Genomic DNA, 24341 nt, shown 5'->3' with positions numbered 1-24341 from the left:
GGAGGAAGGAGGCAGGGCAGGGCCGTAGGGAGCCACAGAGCGTGTCACGGAGATGTTTGCTGTGGGGAGCCCCTTGTGGTCAGAATGCTGTGATGAAGCTCCACAATTTAGGTGGCTTCATCATCAGAGAATTAACTGTCTCACAGTCTGGAAGCTGCAAGTCTGAGGTCACACTCCATCCTGGACGGGCCCTGTGTGGTACAGGGTCTCCTCCTGCCAGCCGCTGCCCCCCGAGCCTGCTCCCCCAGAGCGCTCTTCAGCAGCTTTAGAAACAGCTACCTGAGCACCCAGTGTCGCGAGCAGCTCTTGAAACCTGTGCTCTCTTTCTCAAGAGCCTCCATTTGAGAGCCCTGTTCTCAGGGGCTCATCCATCCCAGTTTTGGGGGGAGGGAGATCTAGACAGCGTCTGCAGCAGTGAGGGAAGTGTCTGACTCCGCTGGGCTTATTGAAGAGATTTTGTCAGAAAGGAGCATGTGAGGGCGGACTGGGGACCCCAGGGTTTGTCCCGGCCCTCCTCCCACTAAACCCAAAGGACTGAGGGGAGGGAAGGGGGTGACCAGAGCCACATAATTGCCACCAGTGGAGCTGAGGGTGTAGCTCGGACGTGGGCATCACCAGCACTAGCCCGGAGCAGGGGGGCAGTGGGTGCCTGGAAGCCACACTGGTTGCTGACCAGCCCGGATCAGGGCTCCCCGTTGGTGCAAGCCGACGGGAACCAGATGACCCAGAGCGTGGGGACATTGTAGGACAGCTGCAGAGGGCGGCCCTGATGCCAGGGGATCAGCCTCAGGACCTGGATGATGGACTCGCCTTTCTAGCTGCCTTTCCCACCACCCCAGTGCACTTTGTAAACACCCTGTGCACAAAGACATCGCCCACCTGACACCCCCAACCTTGAGTGTCCCAAGGACCGCTGGGATGTCGGCTGAAGAGGCAACATCTAAGTCACCACGGGGTGGCGCTGTCCGCCAGCTAACAGAGGAGCCTCCCTCCTGTCACCCCCAGAGCCTTTTGGGCAGTCCAGAGAACCCCGTACTGCCTTGGCCACACTTTACGACATGTGGCCGGGACTGGCCATACCTGCACGCAGGTGCACTGGCAGGGGCGCTGCCTCACAATCAGCACAGTAGTCCACGAGTAGTGGATCTTGAGCCAATTCTATTTGAGTTCAGCTGTGACGGAAATAAGGAATGAGGTCAACACCTGGGGAGTGGGGGAGGGAGTATGTATCCCATTTTACGTCCAAAGGGCAAAATGCAGTTCAAGATCTTACCCTCCCTGTGGCATCTCCTGCCCACACTGACCTGTGTGCACGCCCGTCTCTGTAGCTGGGTCTCGTGTGTCGGAAGCTGGGAAGCAGCACTTTACAGGACATTTTTGAGATATGTCCCGCTGGCCAATCTCATGCTACTCCCTACCTAGAACAGGGATTATCCGGTTGCCCTGCCTGTCCGAACCTGGTATCTGAAACTTGGGCACCGGACATAACCAGGTGGCCAGAAATAGCTGTGGGGGAGCCCTGCGGTGCTCCGGGCCTGGCTTGCGCAGCTGTGTCTGGGGGGCCTGGGTGGAGGTTTCCTAGCTTGTCATCCAGTGGTCATCCCTGCGCGTGCCTTCTCCCTCCCAGAGGCGGAATTCTATTACGAAGTTAATTATCATGTCAATCATCTGTTAATTAATAGTCAGCCGGGCCTCAGGTGGCGGCTGTATAACCTCGGCTGATTTCGTCAAGATGACTTGTAATAAATGGCAAGCCAGGGGCTGGACTTTTCTTGGGAGTGAGGCGGGGTGGGGAGAGAAGAGCATGAAGCAGTCGTGGGTGGCTGTCGAGGCCTTGCGCTGGGCCGGTACTCAGCCTCCCGCCCACCACCCCCGTGCCGTCCCTCTCTTTCAGGAGCACTGCTGTCCATGGGCTTTGGATTTGTGGAGTACAGAAAGCCAGAGCAGGCCCAGAAAGCGCTCAAGCAACTCCAGGTAAGGTGGGGAGTCACCCCAACGTCCAGTGGGCCCCTGGCAGGTGTTAAGGGGACCCATCACCCCTCTGAACTGGAGTGGAATGTAGTTAAGTTCACATTCTCCTGGGCCCGTCATTTTCTCCAGGTCTGTAGGGGCACATGGTTCAAGAAAAACAGATGCCCCACCCCACCTCCACCCCGGTCCCCCATTGTTGTCATAAAGCATTCACTCTATCCATGGCTCCTTCTCAAGGGTCCGGTTGGTGTCGGGGGAGACTGGCAAAGATGGCCTGGGAATAAACCCATAAGCTGGGGGCATGGGGAGCGCTTGGATGGACTGGAGCAGGTGCCACGGTGGGGGAGGCCTCTCTGAGGTGGTGCCTGTTTAGCTGACACCAACGTGACAAGAAGGAGCCAGCTACATAAAGCTCTGGGGGAAAGCAGTCCAGGAGGAGGGAGTGGCATGTGCAAAGAGCCTGTGGCAGGGACTCTTAGGCAGGAGTGAACTTCGTGTGTTAGAGGAGAGAAAGGCCAGAGCAGCAGGGGCAGTGTGAGAGATAGGAAGTGGTCAAGATGGGAGTCTGTGCACCATTAAGGACTGGAATTCAGAATAAAGGAGGTGAGATGTCATCGTGGAGCACATGGTGGGAGGGTCTGACTTTTGCTTCAAAACAGTCTCTTCGGCTGCTGTCTGAAGAATGGATCAGAGGAGTGCAGCTAAGAGACCATGGTCTTTGGGGCAAGAGAGGATGGTGGCCAGGGTGAGGTGGTGCAGGCAGGGGAAAGGGGCTGGATTCTCCCCCCAGCTTACACAGTAGAGAGAAATGCCTTCTGGCTATGTCCCAAGTGCAGGAACAGATGGAGCCTTCCCTGGCAGGAAGGGAGCTGAGGCCCCACATAGCTGGGGGCCTGAGGCCTGGACCACCTTGAAGTGAACCCGGTTCGGCTTAACATATTGTTCTTAGCCCCTTCCCCACCGCCCTAAGTCCTTTAGGGTCCGGGAATGAGGAACAGAGCCTTCTCACAGGCCGCTGCCTCTGCATACCCATTGCTCCCCATGGTGCGTCCTATCCCTTGTTCAGCAGAAGGTGACACAGTGACCAGGCAGGGGCCCATGGTGCCCCCAGAACAGGCTTCTGAAGCCAGGGTCCACAGAGTGGCTTCATGGGGCTGAGGGCGCTCTGAGCCACGAGCATGGTGTGCTGTTCCCGTGTCCCCTGGAGGCAGGGCAGCTGACTCGGGCCTCCCAGCTGAGGCCAGAACGGGGGAAAAAGGCCAAACCTCTGAGGGGTGCTCAGCCAGGCCCGCCTGGGTGGGACACAGGGCCACCTTCCCTTGGGAGCTGTTTTTATTCCGCAGGAACCTCCAGGTGAGTGACTCTCCCAGTGGAGCTTCCCAGTCAGTTTCAAGGCCTTGACGGTTATAAGAAACAGAATGTGGCCCGTGGCCCGTGCAGTGGTCTGTGGGATTATGACTCCTTCCATGGACCCGGCAGCCCCACAGAGGGCTAAGCTGGGCCTGGGGACGATGGAGAGGAAGCAGCCCTGGGCTTCTGCTCTCACTTTGAAAGTCTCTCTCTGCCTTCCTCCACTCCCGGAGCCAGAGAAGCCAGAAACCTGCGGGGGGTGGGAGGGCTGGTGCACGAGCGAGGTGGATGTTTCCAGAACACAGCCTGGCATTCCTGCCCTGTCTGAAGCACAGCTGCTGCCCCCGACCCCCGGCTCCCCTGCCCCCACCACATTGGATCTCCAGTTTTTGTTGTTTGTTGTTGTTTTAAGAGACCCCAGAAATAACAGCATTGCGCCCTGTGCACTCAGCGGGCCATCTTTCCCCTTCTAGAAGTCGGAATGCCACTTTGCACATGGGCCCGATTCCATCTGTGCCTCACGGCCGGCGCACACATGTGCCTACCGTGACCAGGACTTGTTTATACAAAGCTTCGTGTGCTGTATTTTATGGGAGATTTAAGGGATTTCCGAGGGTAATTTTGCTAACACGCCAGTTTTGCCTTAAGGGACCAAGGCTAGAGCCTGGCTTTAGTTGCAGCTCCACTGTGATTTAGAATTTTTTTTAAAGAGCACACAAACTAAACCAAGCTCACTGCTAGCCAGGCGGAAGCGGGGCTTATTATGCCTGGAAATACTGATAAACAACGGAAATTTCTGTGCCCCTCAAATGGCGTCACGGTCCAGGCCTGCTCACAGCTCGAGAGGCCCTTGCAGGGCTGGGTCTCTGGCCACCAGCTGCTGCCGGGGATCAGCCTGAGCTGTTTCCAGGAATGCCGTGCCCAAGCCCTCCATCCCAGCCCCTGTGCCTGGGGAGCAGCTCCCTCAGGGATGCTTTTTCCCCTCCCGCAGCTGAGGGTGCTCAGGGGCAGGACCCGGACGCGGGTGATAGAGGGTCAGCTGTGCTGTCTCGTCTCCAGGGTCACGTCGTGGATGGCCACCAGCTGGAGGTGCGTCTCTCGGAGCGGGCCACCAGGTGAGTCCTCTTGTCTCCTCTCCCCTCACTCTGCCCAGGTACTGGCAGGCCAGAGGGGGTCTCCTGGCCCCTTGATGTCCTCGCTGCTGACTGCACACCCATTTGGGATGCTTCCGCCTGCCAATCGTGTCCCATTTGCCAACCCCGACATTTCCTTGCTGTCCCGGGCTTGGGCCAGTGCTTGGAGTAAATATTCAGTGCACATTTATTACCACAAAAGCAACATGTGCAGGAGAAACCAGCAAATTCCACTTCCTCCTGGAGGTGTAAATAAAGCAAGGAGGAGTTGCATGTTGCTGCTACTTCTGATGAACCCAGAAAGGCTGTACAGACTCGACCTTCGTTTCAGAGGCCGTGCTTTCTGGGACCCAGGCAGCAGCGCCCAGAGATGCCTCCAGTTAATCTGAAAGCGATTCAGCAGGTGTTAGACGCTTGCCCAGACCAGGCTGCCCAGCGACTGGTCTCCTGAAGGAGGGGCCTTGTTTTTAAGATCTGTATGGTGCTCCTGCACCTCCCTCTGCTCGTGTGCTGAAATGAACTCCTCCACCTGAGGGGCTTCAACCGGGGCCTAGCGTGTAACGAGCCCAGTGGAAACCACTGTTATGATTGTCCTTGTCGTTATCACCCGCCGCCTCGGGTGTTGGAATGACCACCCCTGGTGGTCCCAGGGCTGCTTTACGGTATCAGCTGGTGGTCTTGGCAAGTGGGCAGTGTTGAGCAGGTGAGCTGCTGCAGCTCCCTGCCCCCAGCTTTGTTTTCAGCTGCTTCCTGTGGATCTGGCTGGGACCACCTTGGTGGTGGTCATCCCTTGGGGGCTATGCCACCCTGACCTAGGGGCCCTCTGTCGTCTGGTGGGTTCCTAAGCAACCGTGTGAGAGTGGGGTCCAGGCTCTGAGCCCACAGCTTTGGGTTTGTCCAGGAGCGCTGTGACCTTGGGCAGCCAACCTTGCAACCCCAGAGGTCACACAAAAAGCCTCGAGCTTGGGCGCATGCAGCCAGCATGGCCCCCTTCCTTTCTAGTGCTGTCTCTGGGAGGTGGGCCAGGTCACCTTGCAAGCTCTCAGTTCCCAGGTCTTTCATTCAACACCAACTTGTTGAGGGTGTTGAGGATGGAGTTTCCACTCGAGGGCAGGGCTCTTCCATGGCCCTCTACAGTGATGGAAATGTTCTGGAATGTTCTCCATCTGTACTATCTGGCATGGCAGCCATTTGCTACACGTGGCATCCGGGCCCTTGAAGTGTACTTGTGTGCTTTATCACAGCATAATAATTACCCCCAAATGGGAAGCAGATAATCATTATCTCACAGTTTGGGGGTCTGCTACTCTAGGGAGTCTGGCTCCCTCACAGGCCCTCAGTCAGGATGGCAGCCAGAGCTACAGTCTCACCTGAAGTCTCACCTGGGCCTGATGCAGCCTCTCCTAATGCATCACCGATGCGGGTGTTCACGGAGTCCTCGGCTCCTCATCATACAGGCCGGGCCTCTCCCTAGGACTGCAGGTGGGGTGGGGGTCCTCAGAGCAGGGCAGCCAGCCACCCCAGGCCAAGTGACCCAGAGAGCCAGGAGGCGGCAGCAGTGTCCTTAAACCTAGTGTCCGTGGCACATTGTCACTTCTGCGTCGGCCTTCTGTCCGTCATACACCCTGTCCTGATGGAGTATGGGAGTGGGCTCCCCACGAGCATGACTCTTGTGGCGGGGGGAGGGAGGGGCAGGCATCACTGGAGGCCATCTTGGAGGCCGGCTACCCCAGCATCTGAAGAACTAGATTTGGGATTTTTGTTTCCTTTTCGTTCCAATGTGACTACCTGTGTGTGGCCAGGGGCTGCCATATTGGGCAGGACAGACCATCAAGAGAAACGGAATTAAATATGTAACATGCTATCAAATCCCAGGGAGTGCCAGGAAGGAAAATAAAGGCGGGTCACTGTTTTAGTGGCGACAGTGAGGGACAGGCTCTGAGGAGGTGACTTGGGACATACTGGAAGGAAGTGAGTCAGCAAGAGCCTTTATCCCGATAGCCACGTCAGTTCACCACAGGCCTCGTGGCAGGCACTGCGTGGAGCTTGTCATGTCCTCACTCAAAACCTCCGACAATCTGATGAGGTTGGCACTGTTTGGGGGCCTGCCTGTTCCATAGCTGAGGAAACAGGCCAAGAGTTCCAGTCACTTGCTCATATCCCTCCAATCCTCAGGTGCCAGTGTGGCTCTCACGCCCAGGTTGTTAAGGTGCAGCCTTGTTTGTGACCCCGCCCTGCCTCCATGGAATAGAGGTGACCCCAGGAGCAGTGCCCAGGGAAGGCAGGCCTTTGTTGGGGTGACCTGGAGCCCACACTCCATACGCATCTCCACAGTGAGATTGTTACAGGGCCCTGAATAAGACCTTTGGTCCCCCAGGGTGTGTGACAGAGGATAGGAGCATTGATGGAGGGATGTAGGGGGACAAATGGGGGAATGGAGTCAGCATGGACCACCACAGCTGACACCCCACTTAACCTGCACCTGTGCCTGACCCTGCAGGCCAGCCGTGACAGCCACCACACGGAAGAAGCAAATTGCCAGGAAGCAGACAACCTCCAAGATCCTGGTGCGGAACATCCCCTTCCAGGCCAACAGCCGGGAGATCCGCGAGCTCTTCAGGTGAGACGGTGGGTGACGGGCCTGCCAGAGCCTGTGGGGAAGCCCTCCTGTGCCACGGAGGCCCGCACAGCCTCATGGCTGCCTGTGATGTATCTGCCTTAATCCCAGACCCGGGTCACAGCACCTGAGCGGGAGCCATCACCTCAGAGGTGAGGTGAGAGAGGTGGTCGGCCTGCTCCTGCCCTTCACGAGAGGACAGGGCCAGCACCTGTGTGGTTGACGGCCAGGTCCTCGCGATCGGCCCCTCAGGTGGTTCTCCTGGGGGCGGCACATGTGAATCCCCTGGCGACATTTGTAATTGTATGCGCTCAGGCTCTGCCCCTGGAGAGTTGGATTCTGCTGGTTGGGGCTGAGCCTAGACATTAGTATTTGACCACATTCCCGAGGGGCCGTGTTGTCCAGTCAGGATCAGGGGCCACTGGCCTGCTTGCCATCTCTGGAGAGCCCACTCTGGAATGAGGGTGCTGCAGTCCATCAGCTGCTGCTACTCAGAGGTCAGAGACTCGCGATCTCTTGGGGCCTGGCATGGAAGGGGCCTGCCAGGAGGTGGGGTGGGGGAGCCGAGCCGGAAGCCTGTCTGTGACGCCGGCAAGCAGGCAGACTTCATTAGGCCGGTCTTTCCCACGTTTGTGAAAGAGCAACTGGCAATCTGGATCTTTAGGGAGAGGAAGCTGGCAACTAATTCAGTTTCTAAGAGCAAACAGCGTTCAGGGCAAAGTCCGTGGCCAGATAGCACCCGAGGGCCCATTGTGCAGCCCCGTGCCTGCTGGTGGCACTGTGGATCTTCATTCAGATCAGCCAGGTGCCCTGGGTGGGGAAGCCCCCATGTTTGGGCACATAAGGGAAGGCGTTCAAAGCCGTGTGCTCCCCAGACGCATGCTGGGTGGGGCAGAGCAGGGGAGCTGTGCCTCTGAAGGATGAGGCAGCCCGGTTGGGCTGCTGGCCGAGCCTTGACGCCACCTCAAGTGCTTGGGGAACTGCAGCTCCTCGGCCTGCACGGGGTGAATGTTTAAGGCTCCCCATGTAAGCCCCGTTCATTCAGCCCATGTTTGTTGAGTTCTAGCCTGGAGGTTGGAAAAGCTGAGTCCCTGTTTCGTTCGTGCCTTGGGAGGCCAAGGGTGGATGCAAAACATAAGTGCTGTATGTGGGAGACTAGAAAGAACTCTTTGTGTGGAATCTACCCTCTGTACTCCCACTAGGTCGATTAAAGAATGGGGAGCCCTTTGGGGGATTCGCTTCAGAAATCGCTGCCCCCTCTGTCTGTGTGACTCACAGGGGTGGGGAGTCAGTGCTGGTGCAGGTGCTGTCCTGGCTGGTTTCTGGGCCTCAGCTGTGGCCCTGGGCCCCTGCATGGCAGTCCCAGTCTGGGGAGAGGCGTTCTCGGGGTGGTTCCATGTCGCTGCATGTCAGTGAGGGCCTCTTCAGCCCAAGAGGCGGCTCCGCAGCCTCCCGTGTCCGTGTCAGCGTGCTTCTGCTGTTTCAAAAAGAGTCCAGTCTAAGAACTGCCAGATCAAAGTGGGATCGCCCTGAATAGCACGTGCTGATCTGGAAACCGTCCGGTGGAAACGCCAGCCCGCTCAGTTCCACAGCACCGTCCGATGACACTTATCCGGGAAACAAAAGGCGGCCCATGACAGGGGAAAGCGCCTTGTTCGATCTCGAGTTTTATTTTTATTTTGAGAAGACGGGATTAGCATCCCCCAGACTTAATTGCGTGCCGCACCTCTACTCCCTGCCATTGTTCTGACGGGGTCTGCAGGCCCTGGAGGAGCCCCTCTGAGCTGGCTTTGTTGTGCCCCTGGGCTGGGGTTGGCGCCGGCCCTCGTGGCCGACAGCAGGGGGCGCTGTGAGCCTTCTCGAGGAGATGAAGCCTGCCCAGGAAACCAGAGGCCCTGTTTCAGACAAAGCCTGTGGCCAGCAAAGGTCAGAGACAGAGAGGGTCCTGGACTTGAGGAAGTGGCCTGGGCCATCTTGGCAGGCGGGTTTTGGAGGCTGGTCCTAGTGTTGCAGTGTGGTGAGGTGCCGTAGAAATCACAGCTCCCCACTACACGGCCCCGGCTGCCGTGGGCACTGTGTGGTCTGCCATCCCCTGCAGCAGCTTCTTTAAGTCCTGTCAAGGAGGGGTGCTGTTATCTCCTTTGCACTGAGGAAAAAGGGGTGATGACGTGCATTGCCCAGGACCCACCGCCAGGCCGGGGTTGCAGCCTGTCCTGGATGGGGAGCGAGCTAGCTGTCCATCCCCAGGCCAGTTCAGTGGCATCCCTGTCCCACGAGCATGTCCCATTCCAGGCACTGTGCTAGGCGCCCGGCCTGCTGTGGTCAGGGGAGACACAGGGTTCACTCTCCAGGGGTTCGCTCTCCGTGGAGGACTAGGAAGAGAGTGCCAGTGATGCCCTGGTGTATAGGCTGTGGAGAGCGTGGGCAGCACTCCCCCCTCCCCGGCCCAGCACCCTCCTGTGAACAGTAGCTTCCCCGTCAGACCTCACTGCACCCCACTCTGACCTGAAACCTGCTTCAGTAGAGACCAGGCAGGAGCTCAGGCACTACAGACCCACCTTTGGGGGCAAGGGGAAGGGCTCATCTTCTGGTAGTTTCCTGTTCTGTAGGAAACTCAAGAGAGTAGACTCCCTTTCTGGGCCTCAGTTTTCCCTGGCATAAAAGGGAGGTCCTGGTGCGCTGACACGTGTAATGTATAATGATGCAGTAATAAGCATGTGTGTTCATTATTATCAGTAAGTATATTTTCCAAGCCCAGCCTGGGTGCCAGGTGCTATGGGCCGACATGGTTGCGTCATTCAGGGTCCATTGATCCAGACAGCCTGGCAAGGGCTTGTGTCTCCACTTCCCAGTGAAGAAACAGCTCCAGAGCCCGCCTTCCTGCCACTGGGTCTTCAGACGGCTGGGGCTGGCACCCGGCTCCCTCCCCGTGTGACAGCACATGTGGGGTGTGCAAGAGCAGCTCCTCACCCCCAGCCCCAGCAAGGAAGGAGATGGCTCTGGGCTCACCCCGCAGGTGTCTGCCGCCTCCAGCTACTATTGATTGCAGAAGACAGGTGGGGACCCAGCTTCCCTGCAGCCTGGGTCTGCTCTGGGGGTGTGCGTGCTTTTTGCCAAGTTCTATGTTTTATTCTTTCTACACCTTCATCAGAAAGCTGGGCTTTGAAAGTCCCCAGCACAGAGAGGGGTTCATAGATCAGCCCCGCGGAAGCCTCAGTGGCCTAGGTCTGTTCCGACACCTGAAGCTTCTGCACGCGGTGCCCCCCTCCTCCCCCCACACAGCGCCTGCCACAGAGCCAAAGCTCTTGCTGGACGGTTCTTGCCCACCTTTCCAGGGATGTGCCGAGGCCGCGAGATGCCCTTTGCTCTTGGGCACTTTGGGGCATCGAGCCCTGGGCCAACCATGACTCAGGCGCCCTTGGCCTCAGCACATCTGCACCATTGCCAGCCTGGTAGCACTGCTGCACACCATGTCCTAGTGAGGGAGCTGAGGTCCACAAGGTAAAGGGGCTATTTCCGGATGGACCCTCAGCCTGCCCATTTCTTGGACTGCCTGGAGGCTTGGACTTCCTTGGGTTTTCTGGAAGGCAGTGGTCTCCTTGGAGGCCCTACAAATGGCATAGCCAGTCGTGTCCGTAAAGCAATAGAAGTAGGTGGGAGCCACGGTGCAGGTCGGCTGTCAGCTTGCCTCAGTCCCCCTGTCTGCAGGAAGGGATTGGAAACCCTGCCTGCCTCTGCCTCCCTCTGCCCCAGGCAGCAAGCGGCTCAGTAGGAGAGCGGCTGTGATCACCTGGCGTGTCCCACACACCTGTCACTGCCCGTGTGGCTCTGTGAGGACTGCCTTTCAGGCCCACCCCTCCAGGGAAGACCCTCCTGGACTGTTCTCCACAGACCATGTTGGCTTCCGATGGTGCCCTATCTTCCTTGACCCTGTCACTTTACCTCTGAAGGCCTCAGCTTCTTCATCTGTAAAGTGGGGATAAGAACCTGCCTAACAGCTGGATGGTAGAGTGAGTCAATAGACAGGTGCCTAGTTCCCAGTGAGCCAAGCAGGAAATGCTCTTTCCCTCCAGGGGTCGGTCATTTCAAGGGGGAAATCACTGCTGCCTGCCCTGTTCCCAAAGCCCTGTCACTGCTCCTTCAGCACCTAGAGAGCTGTCCTCACTGTGTGGTGCACCCCGACCCCCACTGTAAGCTATCACACTGTCTGGCCGTGTCCTGGGGTCCCTGGTACAGAGTGGAGCTCATCCATGTTTGCTGAGTATGCAGACCCACTGCACCAGGCCCTACTCCTTAGAATCCTGCTCAGCTTGGGCAGGTGAGGCTCACAGAGAACAAGGAGTTTGCGCAGAGTCACACCACCTGGCAGTTTGTGCTCTGTCACTCTAGAGCCCCACCCCAGCCCCCTAGAACTGTCCCCAAGGGTTGGGGTATCAGGTGGGAGCTGCTGGCGCCAGTGTCACCTTAGACAGGCTGGGCCGGTGGCTGCAGGCTCCCCATAGAGAGCTTTTCTCCTTCATCTGAGCTGTTCTTGTGATTTTCTTCCTTGGAAGTGCGAGCCACCTGTTAGGGGTGTGAATGGGTGAGCTCCCAACAGGTGTGTGGAGGCCTTAATTACACAGCCTGCGTCTCTTGTTCCCCGCACACCTGTTGTGCCTGCTCTGTGGACAGCGTCCGTCCCCGGCCTTTGGCGGTGACCGTGACCGTGGAGAGAGGGCTGAGGACAGCTTGCCTGCCCAGCTCCTCCCACAAGTTGCAGAGTCCCCCTCGCCCAGGTGTGGGGTTGCTGCCTGGCTGACTCCAGTCGTCAGCAGTACTTTTCCAGAAGCTGTGAGCTGCGGGCCCTGAAGCCTGCTCTCTGCAGAGGGGACCTGAAAGACAGCCCCTCCCTATTCAACAGCCTCTCGGGGAAGAAATTGCAGAAAATAGCCTGAGGCAGCTACCACAAACCAGCCCAGACCATCCCAGAAGAGGATGGCAATCCAGCCACCTCCAGCACTCTCGTCCCCACTTGTCCATGGCCATGTTGCACACGGTGGCGATTGGGTAGTGGTGACATCGAGCCATCAGCTGTGGCCTGTGGGCCCTGCTGGGCAGGTAGCCCAGCCCTGGACCGAGTGCAGCAGAGGTCTGCGTAGATGAGGCCACTGCGGGGGACGCTGGTGCCCTGGGCTCCAACGGGGGTTTGGTTTTTTTCTGTTCTGTTTTCTTGGCTAGGAGAGGTATTTTTTTTTTTCCCCTTCTAATATACACAAGCATGTCAGGGGCAGCTCCAGCGCCCTGGCCCCGCGAGGTCCCAGCTCAGCGGCGCCTGTGTTCATGGCTGCGAGCTGACCCCTTTCCCTGGGGATGTCCCTGCTGCTCCTTCTTTGCTGAGGTTCTTTTTGTTGGTTTTTAAGACTTTATTTCAGAAGTTTTAGGTTCATGACAAAATGAGAGAAAGGTACAGCAGTTTCCCGTTGGTCTAGATGACAGACAGAAACATGTTCTCACAGTTCTGGAGCCAGAAGTCCAAGGTCGGGTGTGGGCAGGGCCTTCTTCTCTCTGGGGGCTCTGAGGCAGCATCCCTCCCTGCCTCTGAAGTTGTGCTGGTGGCCAGCAGTCCTGGCTCCGTTTCTGCTGCTATCTCCACACAGCCTTCCTCTCTCTGTGTCTCTTTTCCTTGTGAAAACACCAGTCATGGGTTTAGGGTCCACCATCAGCTAGCGTGACCTCATCTTTGTTCACATCTCGAAGACCAAGTGACCTCCAATTCACGTCTGGGTTTCTGCAGACTTGAATTTGCAGTCACTGTTTACCCAGTTCAGGGTGTCTAGATGGGGTGGTCAGGGAAGGCTTCCTGGAAGAAAGGACACTCAAGGACCTGATAGTGTGGGAGAGTGGGGCTTCATCAGGTCTGGGAACAGCCAGTAGGGGAACAGATAGGGTGAGCCTGGACAGAGGGGCGGTGCTGAGATGAGGTGGTGGGCCGGCCGTGTCCTCATCATGTAGGCCGTGATGACAACTTTGGATGTTATTTCAAACTTTGTTGACATGTAGAGAAAAGCATGTATGTCGTAAGTGATCATAAGTCAGAAAGGTGGCACACCGGTGTAACTGGCACCCAGTTGGAGAAAAGAACCCAGCCTTGCCCATGCCCACGTCTAGCCACTAACCGCCACTCAGGCCCCACCCATCACTCTCCTGACTTCTAAATACATGTGTTAGGGCTTCTCTTTCCAGTAGTGAATGCTCCTGTGAGCATTCCTGGGTGTGTCTCGGTGATCGTGTGCATTCTGTGGGGTATACATATAGGGGTGGAATCACTGGGTTGTGGGGTGTGCATGTTTCAGCTTCAGTAAATGTTGCCGGGTGGGCTTCCTTAATAGTTGTATCAGCTTGCAGGTCCACCATCGGGTTGGGAGTTCTGGTTTACCCTTGTCCTTGCCAACACTTGATATTGTCAGTCTTTCTGTTTTTAGCCATTGCAGCACGTATATGGAATGGCACTGTCATTTTGTAGTTGTAATTTGTGCTTTCCCAATGACTAAGAAAATCAAAAGTTTAAATGTTTATGTTTATGAGTATTTGTATCTTCTTTGGGGATGGCCTCTTCAAGTCTTTTGCTCATTTTTCAATATTGGGTTGTCTGGTTTTGTCTTAATTTTATATAACTTTCCATATTCTGGATCCTGATCCTTTGGTGGATACGTGATTGTCCTCTCTCCTTCCCCCACCCTGTGAGTAGCTCCCTGGGGTCATTTGATGAACAATGGCTCTCAGTTTTAAGTCTGTCAGCGTTTCATGTTTTCCCTTTCTGGGTAGACTTTCTGTCTTAAGTAATCTCTGCATCCTCCAAGCTCGTGAAGATGGCCTCCTACATTTTCACTAAGGGTTTTGACCTTTCACATCTAGGCATGCAGTCCATCTGGAATTGATTTTTGTGTATGGCGTGAGGTAGAGGTCGAGGGACATTTTCTTCCCACATGGATATTCAGTTGGTCGGGCATCATTTATTGTGAAGACCATTCTTTCCCCTCTGCTCCGCAGTATTGATTTTGTTATAAATCAGGTGGCTGTGTATGTGGGGACCAGCTCCGGGACTCGCTCATCGGTTCTGCAGGCCTATTTGTCTACCCCTGTGCCGATACACAGGGTCTTAATTGCTGTGGCTTCGGAGCGGCTGGCTGGTGTCTTTGTTCTTCACCGAGAGAGCCTAGGCTCTCAGTCCTTTGCACTTAGAGTCTTTGGGTTTTGGAGGTTCCGAGCAGAGGGAGTGGAGGGTGATTTATAAACAATTTTGTAAGAAGTGAGGGCACAGTGGGTGTGGGGAGACCTGCAAAGAGGTCTCTGTGGCACCGGGGCAAGAGCTGACTGGTGTCCATGGTAGAAGTGGGGTGCCTGGTCAGTGTGGGGATGCATTTGTAGAATCCTGTTGATGGCTGTAACGAGCACTGGGAGGCAGATGGGTATCAGGGGCAGCACCCACATTCAGGCCCTAAGCAACTAACTGGATGGTATGGGTTGGTCAGTGCGAGGAAAGGGCCCACCCTTCATGCCCATGATGCTCCCCACGGAACCCCTGGCCACAGTGGCAGAGCCACAGCTTCTTGGTTGATCTGTCCGTGCATGTGTGTATGATTGGGGTCCTGTTAGGGACACTTCTAGTTGTGGGCCTCCCAGGACGTCTGCCGGGATCACCGTGGCCATGACAGCCGGCCCTCTGCCACGTGACGGAGGTGCTTGGCCAGCCCCTCGGCACAGTTGCACAGTGGCTAAAGATAGCTGCACAGTACTGAGACTTAACCCCTTGCACCACCAGGGAGACCCCCTCATTGTTAGTTTTTCGACAGTATTTGATTTCTCCTCAGGTGTAGTCCCCGTAGCTCTCCCACCACCTTAGCCTCTGTGATCCATCTCCCCCACCCCTGTGCTCTTCCCTAAGACCTGGGGACGTTAGTGGATTCCAGAGTCACAATAGCCAGCCATGAAATACAGCTCAACAGACCCTTGGGGTCCTAATGCCCAGCCCCCCAACCCCCTCCACTCCTGACCACACCCTGAATCCAGCTTCTAATTTGGGGCCCCTGGATTAGGAGGGAAAAGCTTGAACTAACCAGACTAGATCATCTCAGGCCAGAGGAGCAGGGCTGAGCGCCGACCAGAGGAAGCATAGGGCTGAGACTCAGCAGAGTTGCCGGGATTTGGGGTTTCTGCTCAGAATAAAAACCAGTGACTGTACGCACCTGTCAGAAAGGCTCAAATAAAAACTCAGAGTGACACAAGCTGCCGAGGGGGTGCAGAGGTACGGGTCGTTCTCACCTTGCTGTCAGGTGGCCCCATGCGGTGGGGGAAGCTCGGCAGTGTAGTCTAGACCAAGCCCGCACCCCTGCCCCCTTTGAGCCGGCCAGTGCAATGGACGTGCCATCACCTGATGGTGAAGGGGTCACCCAGATGCGTTTCTCCACAGATAGGAGGCGCCGTCATGGGAATGAAGTGCTGGCACCTGCTGCCCTCTTGGCCCTGGAAACACTATGCTCACAGAGGACCCCATATTGATACAATTTTGTCTGTATGAAATGCCCTGAAAAAGCAACGAGAGTGAGGAGGAAGAGTAGTGGTTGCCTCTGGATTGGGAAGGGCGTTGAGAGTGATAGCTAAAGGATCTAGGCTTTCTCTTTGAGCCGATGAAAATTTCCTAAAACTGGCTGGTGGCTTCACACAGCTCTGCAGAGATGATAACTATGGAGTGGCGCACGTGAATATGTGGCATACGAATCATGTCTCAATGAAGCTGTAGAAGGAAGGGATGAGGGTGGGCAAAAAAAGACAAGGGGAGGAAAGAAGGAGGAGGGGTGGAGAACGCAGGTGTTCATAGCACCTTTATTCATTATGACCTTCAGCGGCATGAAGGTCATGAAATACTACTAAGCAGTGAAAAGGAGCAAGCCCGATCTGTGCAATGAGGTGGCTGAATCACTAGAGAATAACACTGAGTGGAAAAGCTTTTCCCAGATTTTCATGGTCTCATTTATATGACCTTCTGTGAATGCCAAGATTGTGGACTCTGCATAAAATTAAACACACACACATGAAGGATGTGAAACTGAAACCCCAGTAAGTTTGGTGACCCTATCAGTAGATTTTGCGATTGGAATATTATACTAGGGTTTTACCAGATGTTACCCCCGGGGGTAACTGGGCAAGGATCACTCTGATTATTTCTTACAATTGCATTTGAGTCTGTATTACTCAGAATAGAAAGTTTTTAAACCAAGTCCCAATCCATAAAAGATTAGAAGAGGCCAATTCCCGAGTGGTGAGTTACCCGTCACCAGAGGTAAGCAAGCCAAAGCTAAGACAATCGACTGTTAAGGATGTTGTGAAGGGATTTCTGATGGAGGGAGAGGTCAGACTCACTCCCTTTAAGACACTTGCACCCCAGAGTATGTTAGCATAGTGTGTGAGGTCAGAGAGCAGTGAAGCTTCTGGGCTTTCACTGGTCTGATCTTTGGTCAGAAGGAAATGAACACTTAGCAGACTCACAGTTAACAGCTGAGAGGCAGGGACGGGGGACAATAGCCTAACTTTTTCACACTCTGTAAAGAATATATACACTTTATTACTTGAATCTAGGCTAATTGGGAATCTAGGCTAACAGGGAAATGGAAAGGCTGGCCTAGTAAGTATATTTCATCTCCTAGGATCTAAATTTATTTAGTAGGTTCATGTGTGAACCCGGTGCTATAGAGAACGTGGGAGACACTAAGCTTCAGTGGCTTTTGGTGTGAGGGAACCACAGACTTCTCAGAGAGCTGAGAAGCCAGCGCATAACTTCCTTGGGCCCTGGCCCATCTGTGTCCCTCCACATGTTCCTTGTGGCTGTCGGGGCACTAGGCCCTGATTCCCAGACCATACCTATCCCCATTGAAGATCCCCAAGGGATTTGGTGGGGGGCAGGCACTGGGTGCTTCCTCTTCATTACAGAGGCCCGCCTTGCAGACATCCCATTCCAGATCCCTTCTCCTTTGTCACTGACTTGCTCTCTGTGTACAGACATGTCCACCAGGGCATGGTCAGAGGCTGTGGAAGCAACTGTGGCGAAGCACCACTGGCTCAGACGAGAGACTCAGCGGATCCGAGTTCTCGTTTCTCATGCTGCCCTCGTCCCTCCAGCATGAGGAGGTGACTGTCAGCTTGGCAGTGTGATTTTCCAAATGAGGAGAGCGCCAGCCAGGGAGTTTAGAGACCTGAATCCTGACCTATGTCTGCCTTGTACCCACTCCGTGACCTTGGGCAGTTCCGTGACTCCTCAGGGACTCCTTTTGTTGAATGAATCAGTGCAGGGGCAGGGCAGGGCCAGACAGGCAGATAGCCTCCACCCTGCAAGTCCATGCCAACCCATTAGTCATGGCTGCCTGGAACCCCGTACTGGAGGATTGTGAGGCTAGGCTTCAATGTCTGGGCTCCATGGGAAGGGGAATGGTAATTGATTAGTGATGTCTGCCACAGACATGGGAGCAGCATTTGCATTAGGTGAGCTGCTATGGGTGTTCATCTACGAATATGGTATTTATCCCATATCAATAGAGCTTTTCCATTTCTGTCCCACTGATAGAGCAGTCTCAAACCAGGGCCCACATGGATGCCTTGATTTTTCTCTTTTAACACAGAATAATCAACAGAGACAAGAAAGGTTTTTCTTTGTTTCCTCCCTTCCTTTGCAATCCCGTGGACTTGGTCTCCATTGCAGCTCATGTTTTCTTTTGCTCCATGCCTACACTGATTGTGGAGTAGGTGACAAAGGCCCAGACAGTGGAACGGGGCAGCCTGGTGAGGACGTGCGGGTCCCGGGGGGTAGGGTGGCATTGTGCGCCCTCGTGCCTTCCTTGCAGTGGGAAGCGTCCCCGCAGCCTGCTCCGACCCCGCTTTCACACCTCCTCTCTCCATTCAGTGCCTTTTCAGTTACAAGGTCTCCGTGCTTTGTCTGGGCTTGTTGGGAGGGTGGCCGGCCGCTTATTGTTGCAGCTGATAATTGTGCCTGCGCCTGGCATCCTGGGTGCTGAGAAGCAGCGGGGAGCCCCGGGATATCTGGGCGCTTCCAAGCAGGAGCAGCTTCTGTCTCCTCACATGTCTCAGAACTTTCCATGGAACGGGGAGGTCGCAACACACTGCTTTTTAGTTAAGAAATAACTCAACAGTTTAGCAAATATTTACTAAGCATTTCTAATGAGGCAGGGACTGTGCCAGGTGCTGGGTTACAGAAACAAATGTGAACTCGGGAAGGGAAGGGAGGGTCTTGGTGGAGGGAAGAGGATTCAGGCTTCCCTCCCCTCAAGCCCTCGGGTGGGGAATATGTCTGAGTGTCAGTCGCTGGTCTGGTGACAAGGTCTCAGAGATGGCTGGGTGGCGTTCTCTGTAAAGGGGCAAGATTAGCATCTTTGTCTGCTTTGGTTTGCCGTAAGGACAAGGTCAGTGATGTGGGTGAAGCATTTGGCCTCGCTCCAGGCCTAGGGGAGCTGTTGTGTTGGGAGAGGCTCAGGCCTGGGACACCAAGAGAAGGGGGACCGGCCCTAACTCCCCAGCCTTCTCCTAACCTACTCCAGGCCAAGGGCTCAGCAACATGCTGGTCTCCGAAAAGGTTTCTTAAGTTCAGGCACCATCACAGTGTCTTTCAGACCTTGAGTAATACTGTAAACAAATAAGTAAAATAAAATTATTTTAAAGAAAAGGGAAAAATCTCATGGCCCTGCCTTGCCCACCCCCCCCATACACACAGTTATGATGTAAAATATTTTTATTATATTACTTAACTGTGTACAAATGTAAAACTCAGGATAAACTGACAACTTATGCGTGTGGTTCTCTTAGGACTATAAAACCGAAACACATTCTCAAATTAAATACAAACAAAATTTAAAATCAATAAAATTCAAATTAACAACATTATTTTAGCATGATGGATGATGTTGTTTTTGCAGAAACAAAATTCAGAATGTGGGTTTTAATATTAGAAAGATGTAGCCTCAGGTCCAAATCCATAATCTGCATCGCCACTTCCACGTCAGTCGGTAGCGCTGGTGCATTGAACACGGGTGTGCATAAGCGAGGACTTGCAGAGCGGGGAGCGCCCACACCAGGACTGCATTTGCCAGTTCAGCATAACCAGACCTCTTGCTTATCGAAATCTTAGCCAACCAGTGTGGCTTCTTGGCTCTGTAAGGCCCTCTCGAGCCTTTAAAAATAAAAGTGAACATTATAGTGTTACTGAAATGATTGGTGAATGGATAACCAGTGACTTATTAGAATTGAGGGCAGGAAAATGTTTCCTTATTCATCCTGGCCACTTGGTCTCTTGTCAGGAGTTGGTGCGAGTAAAGGCAGGTGTGGGGTGTCCACGTGCACCCCAAGGCAGGTAGGGCTACTCGGGCACAGCTCACTCCACTTGGTGCCACGTCTCTTCACGACTCTGTGATGGGAGCATGTGTAGTTCCACATGGGAGAAAACTAGGTCATGTCAATACAAACATTTTTTTTAAATATCCTATAAAATAATCCTCCTCACCCCACTACCCCAGCCTTGCTCACATGCACACACACACATAGGCCCAAGCCTATCTGAGAGGCACCGACTTGATTTTGAAAAACTCAAGCTTCAGGTTCAAGGAGCTCATGGGGGTCACAGACCCGAAGATCTTCTTCCTGCCAGAACCACTCGGGGTTGAAAGGCCACCAACCTCTATGCAGTTTTCACTCCTGGAATTGATCATTTTGTCACTTGGCCACAAGGTTAATCGAAGCTTCTGGAGCTCTTTGGCATGTCCTGCCAGTCTGAATTCGCTGGGGAAAGTGGCGTGGGCTGAGGCCCCATCCAGGGGACCACAGACGCCAGAGCTAGAGGCTGCCCATGCAGGGGTTGTGACAGCTGGAGGCTGCAAGCCAGATCTAAAGCAGGCTATTGGCTTTGTGATTCAGAGCATCAGCTCCGCAGCCTATGGGGTGCACCCTCTAAAATTTCAGCCTGTGAAACTGAATGGGGCAACCCAGGGAGTCCATCAGATCAGTGTTGAAATGTGGGCTCCTCTCTCACCAGCTGTCAGATTTGGACAAGTCATTTCAATACCCTGAACCTCTGTGTCTGCATCTGTAATGTGGGGACCATGGTACATAATTGTCAGGGTTATCGGGAGGATTCAGTAAAATAATGAAAGTAAAACAGATAGCCCAGTGCCTTGTTTCCCAAACTGTGCATCATGGCACCTTGTGGCCCCTAAGTGAATTCACAGATGCACCTGGGAACATTTAGGTTTTCAAGAGAAACCTAGTGGCATCTCAAGAGATGGCGCCAACTCAGCTGTTTACTTATGTAGCCCTAATAATAGTGTAGACTGGTAAATTGTTATGACATAACTACTGGGCATTTCTTTTGGTCGAGGGATGCCATGAAAAGGGGCACCATCGGCCACACAAGTTTGGGAACCTGAGACCTAATGTTATTTTTATTCTCATGTGGCCAGAAAGGCCATCTGGTCCCAAGTCTCCATTTTGTTTACATTCTTCATTCATTTCACCAACCTGGAGCCTGGGGTTGGTACCCAGGGCTGTTAGGCGCCTGCCTCTCCTCCCTTTACCTCTTTTCACTTGTAAAATGCATGTCAGAACATTGATTTCCCAGCTGATTTTGGAACAACCCCAGGCTATCCGCAGCCATCTCAAAAAAGGTGTTACCAGAGCATCCAAAACATGAAAGTGTCTTAGAAGAAAATTAATTCACTTGAAGGTCCATGCCTTGCAGTGCTGCTAGCGAGGGCCTGAGCCCACAGCCTGGACTTGGAGTCAGGGCCGGTGACTCCTCCCAGCAGGGGGCGGGACCCTGGCCACGCAGGCTGATTTCTGCGGTGGGCAGCCTGGATGCCCTAAGCCTTTGAAGAGCATATGGCCCCAGCTGAGGAATCCCTCTGAGCTCTCAGTACCACTTTCTGCGATGGCGCTGCTGCATCCGGAGGATCTGCTTGGTTTTCCTGAACTGGGGTTAGTGGACAAAGCACATCGCAGGGGTGTGTAATATGTGAACCTGGGGCCCAGGGTCTTGTGTCTGGTTTGCACTGGTTTCCTTTCATTCCCTGCCTCCTTCCTGCCGCCTCTGACCATCTGATGGATTGGGGTACTCTTTAGCCAGCAGTTAATAGGTTAAACTGTATTTAAAAATGTCAAAATGTGGTCATCGTTGATCTATTTAGTTCAACCTAATAGCAATGATTCTACCTTTCTTGAACCCCTAGCAGAGAACTAGCACTGTTTGCTGCGTGTGTACACAGGTTCCCCCCGTTCTCTGAAAGTAGAGCATTACTACAAAACCTTGGGAAACTGAAATGACAGAAAGCAGAGCGGCAGTCACCATTCATTTACATGGAAAATTTTTTGAGTGTTCCCAGATCCTAAAAATAACCTACCAATCATACCAAATAGCACATAAAACCTAAAATAACACCAGCGTGCAATAAAAAGCAGACTTGATAGGATAAACACAGCCAGTACAGGGGGGTTCCCGGAGAAGGAGCTTGGCAGGGTCACTTGCATTTTGTGGGGTGCAGCTGCTGCAAAACCAGTGCTGAGTGCTAGGTTCAGTTGTCGCCTAGAACTCTCCTCTGCAGATTTCTTTTGGCTTGCCAAAGCAGGTACTGGTGTAGGCCTTTCTTAAAAGTGAAATGGTGTAGCTGGAACTTTCGGAAAGGGAGGAATCTTTGTGTGTATGTGTGTGTGTGGCTTTTTTCTTAAAAAAAAAACAAACCACAATTGGATTACATAGCTAGGTGTAATTTTCCTTGTTGAAAGATTGAAGGCCCTCTCATCCTCTGACACCCCTAGTTCAGTGTTACCTTCCTCCCCAGAGAAATCCACACTGTTCATTTGGTGACTCTGCTGCATCATCTTTTCTCTGTGCATCTCATCTTTTCTCTGTGCATCTTTTCTCTGTGCATCTCTTTTCTCTGTGCATTAATCTGTAGAAACAAGGCTGCTGTGTTGGGTCCATTTCTACAAAAACAGCGCCGTGATTTTTACCCATCGTTAGATTCTCTCTCTCCTTCGGAGCGTGTCTTGGTGCTCTTTCTGATTTAATCCATAGAGCTCCGCCTGGTTGTTCTTGCCACCCATACAGTTACCTCTTCACTCCCAGGGGTTGGGCAGCCCCATTTTACAGGTGAGGTAAATGGAGGCCAGCCTAGAGAACGGCAGGCTGCGTGGTCTCACCTCCGGTTCTGACTGCTCCCGGCCCAGGCTGAACTGCTTCCAGCAGCATATCTTCCCCTGTGCCCAGAGCTCAGCAGCCTGCCCTGCCATCCCTTGACAGCCGCTCCTCTCCCTCAACCCTAGCTGGGTTGAGGGATGGGGCCTCCTGGCAGGCCCACCATTCGGGTTAATGGAGAGTTACCATTGATACCATGGATGGCCAGTTTCTAAGGAATTAGAATAGAATAAAATATACTTAACATTGGAACTCGATGGAGTGTAATCAAATCTTTGACCATTGAGAGGCGATTCAGGGCCTGCAGGGCTCAGGGTCATCATTACGAAGATCAGTTATCACTGCGTGCTGGGCAGAACCTCGGCTAATGGGGCTTCCTGGCTGGCAGCCTGAGCTGCTCTCATCTGCCAGAAGAGTGGACTGGGAGGCGGGCAGAGCCCTGGTCCCGTACCAGAAACTTCAGGGACGTCTGTGAGTGCTTGACTCTGTCGGCCATGGCCTGAACATCATTCCCCAGGTGCGTCCTCTTGGGCCTCTGGAGCACTGGCAGCCACAGCTCCGGGCCACACAGCTCTGGCTTTTAGTGCTTTGGGCCCAGGCCTTCCTCGCTGGGAGGAGCAGCTGCTCGGTTTTTCCCCCTTTCGGGCAAAGGAAGCTCTGCCAGCTGACAGAACTTGAAGATTGTAGCAACTCACGTAGGAGTCTGTGAGGGTTCCTCGTGATTTTCTTCCTTGTTCGCAAATAGATTCCTCACCTGCTTCCAAAAGGGTGAAGACCTTGATTTAGCAATGCAGAAATTTAAGAAAAACGCAGTTGGAAGAAAATTCCAACTCCCAGGTTGAGGAGTACTTCAGGAAAGGCCCACTATACTTGAGTCTGAGCTTCCTACCAGCCAAAGTAAGAAGGGGAAAAGGCACCGGTGTCCAGTCATTCTTAATCTACCACCTGTCCTCTAAAGAGATGCCTCTCCCTGAGGGCTCTCCAGGCGGCTGGCAGGGATTCTCAAGCTCTAATCAGGTTCTGTCTTCATGCTACATAGGAAACCCACAAGATGAACAAGGACCATCTTCCTGCAGCGTGTTTTACTCAGTAACAACACATTGCACAGAAATGGCCCCATGGCATAGAATGCAGTTTATGTGAAATGCTAAAGTAAACACAAGGCGTGTTTTTTCCATCTGCTGCTTGGGAATAACGTGCATTGCTGGGGAGTTCTGAGAAGTTTTGACTTATCCTCTAAGTGGAGAGAAGGAAGTAGGAACGGGGTAGAGGGAGGATGAAAGAAGGAAGATGGCGCCAGATCAGAAGGTGGCTGCCCAGTGCCTGTCATCAGTGCCAGTTTTATCTTCCTGTGCCAGCCAGACTGTCAGTTTGTCACATGTGCTAGAACTTTCCTTAGCAACAGAAATACGTCCAACATGGTAGCACAAGCCCCCCTGGCCAGCAAGCACTTGAAATGTGGCTTATGCAACTGAGGAACTAAACCTCAAATTCACTTAATATTAAACTTAAATTGCAAAATGAACATTTTTCCTTTTAAATAGTGGCACATGGGCCTCCCCGGTGGCGCAGCGGTTGAGCGCTGGGTTGCGAAGCTGCCCGCAGCCTCTGCAGCGCCGGTTCGATCCCCGGCTGCTCCCCGGCCACCAGAGGAGGGTCCCACATGGCGCGCAGACCTCTCCTGCCGCCCACTGCTCCCCTCAGCAGTGTACTTCGGTCCTTCTGCCTGCTCTGCTCCCCGCTCTGGCTCTGGTGAATTCTCCCACCCTCCCGCGCTTCTGACTGTACCCAGTGCTTGTATAAATAAATAAATAAATAAATATTAAAAAAAAATAAATAATGGCACATGCTGGTGGCTACCCTTTGGCCAGCACAGTATGAGCAAAGAATCCTAGTAACCCTGTTCTAGAGCTTTATCTTAAAGGGATCTTTGCAGAGTTGGACAAATTTTTCATAGGCAGGGATCTTCCATGAAGGTTTATTGTTTATGATGACAAAATATTAGAAATATGTTAATATTCAATGATCAGAGTGGGCGGGCTAA

The 24341-nt window shown here is 53.7% G+C and overlaps 1 protein-coding gene across 1 annotated transcript in view; it reads left to right on the top strand.

Annotated features, from left to right (window-relative positions):
* The window catches only part of RBM19 (RNA binding motif protein 19), a gene marked incomplete at its 5' end in the record, with an annotated part of 103090 nt that overhangs the window by 24924 nt on the left and 53825 nt on the right, over positions 1–24341 (top strand). Inside the window, 3 exons of the mRNA XM_084253543.1 lie at positions 1895–1974; positions 4381–4436; positions 6955–7074. Of these exons, the coding sequence (XP_084109669.1) occupies positions 1895–1974; positions 4381–4436; positions 6955–7074 (256 nt within the window). The remainder of the gene's footprint in view (positions 1–1894; positions 1975–4380; positions 4437–6954; positions 7075–24341) is intronic.

Source organism: Talpa europaea (assembly GCF_964194135.1).
Source record: "Talpa europaea genome assembly, chromosome: 14".
Taxonomy (NCBI): Eukaryota; Metazoa; Chordata; class Mammalia; order Eulipotyphla; family Talpidae; genus Talpa; species Talpa europaea.
The sequence above is the reverse complement of the archived record's forward strand: the minus strand, read 5'-3'. Positions and strand labels throughout refer to the sequence as shown.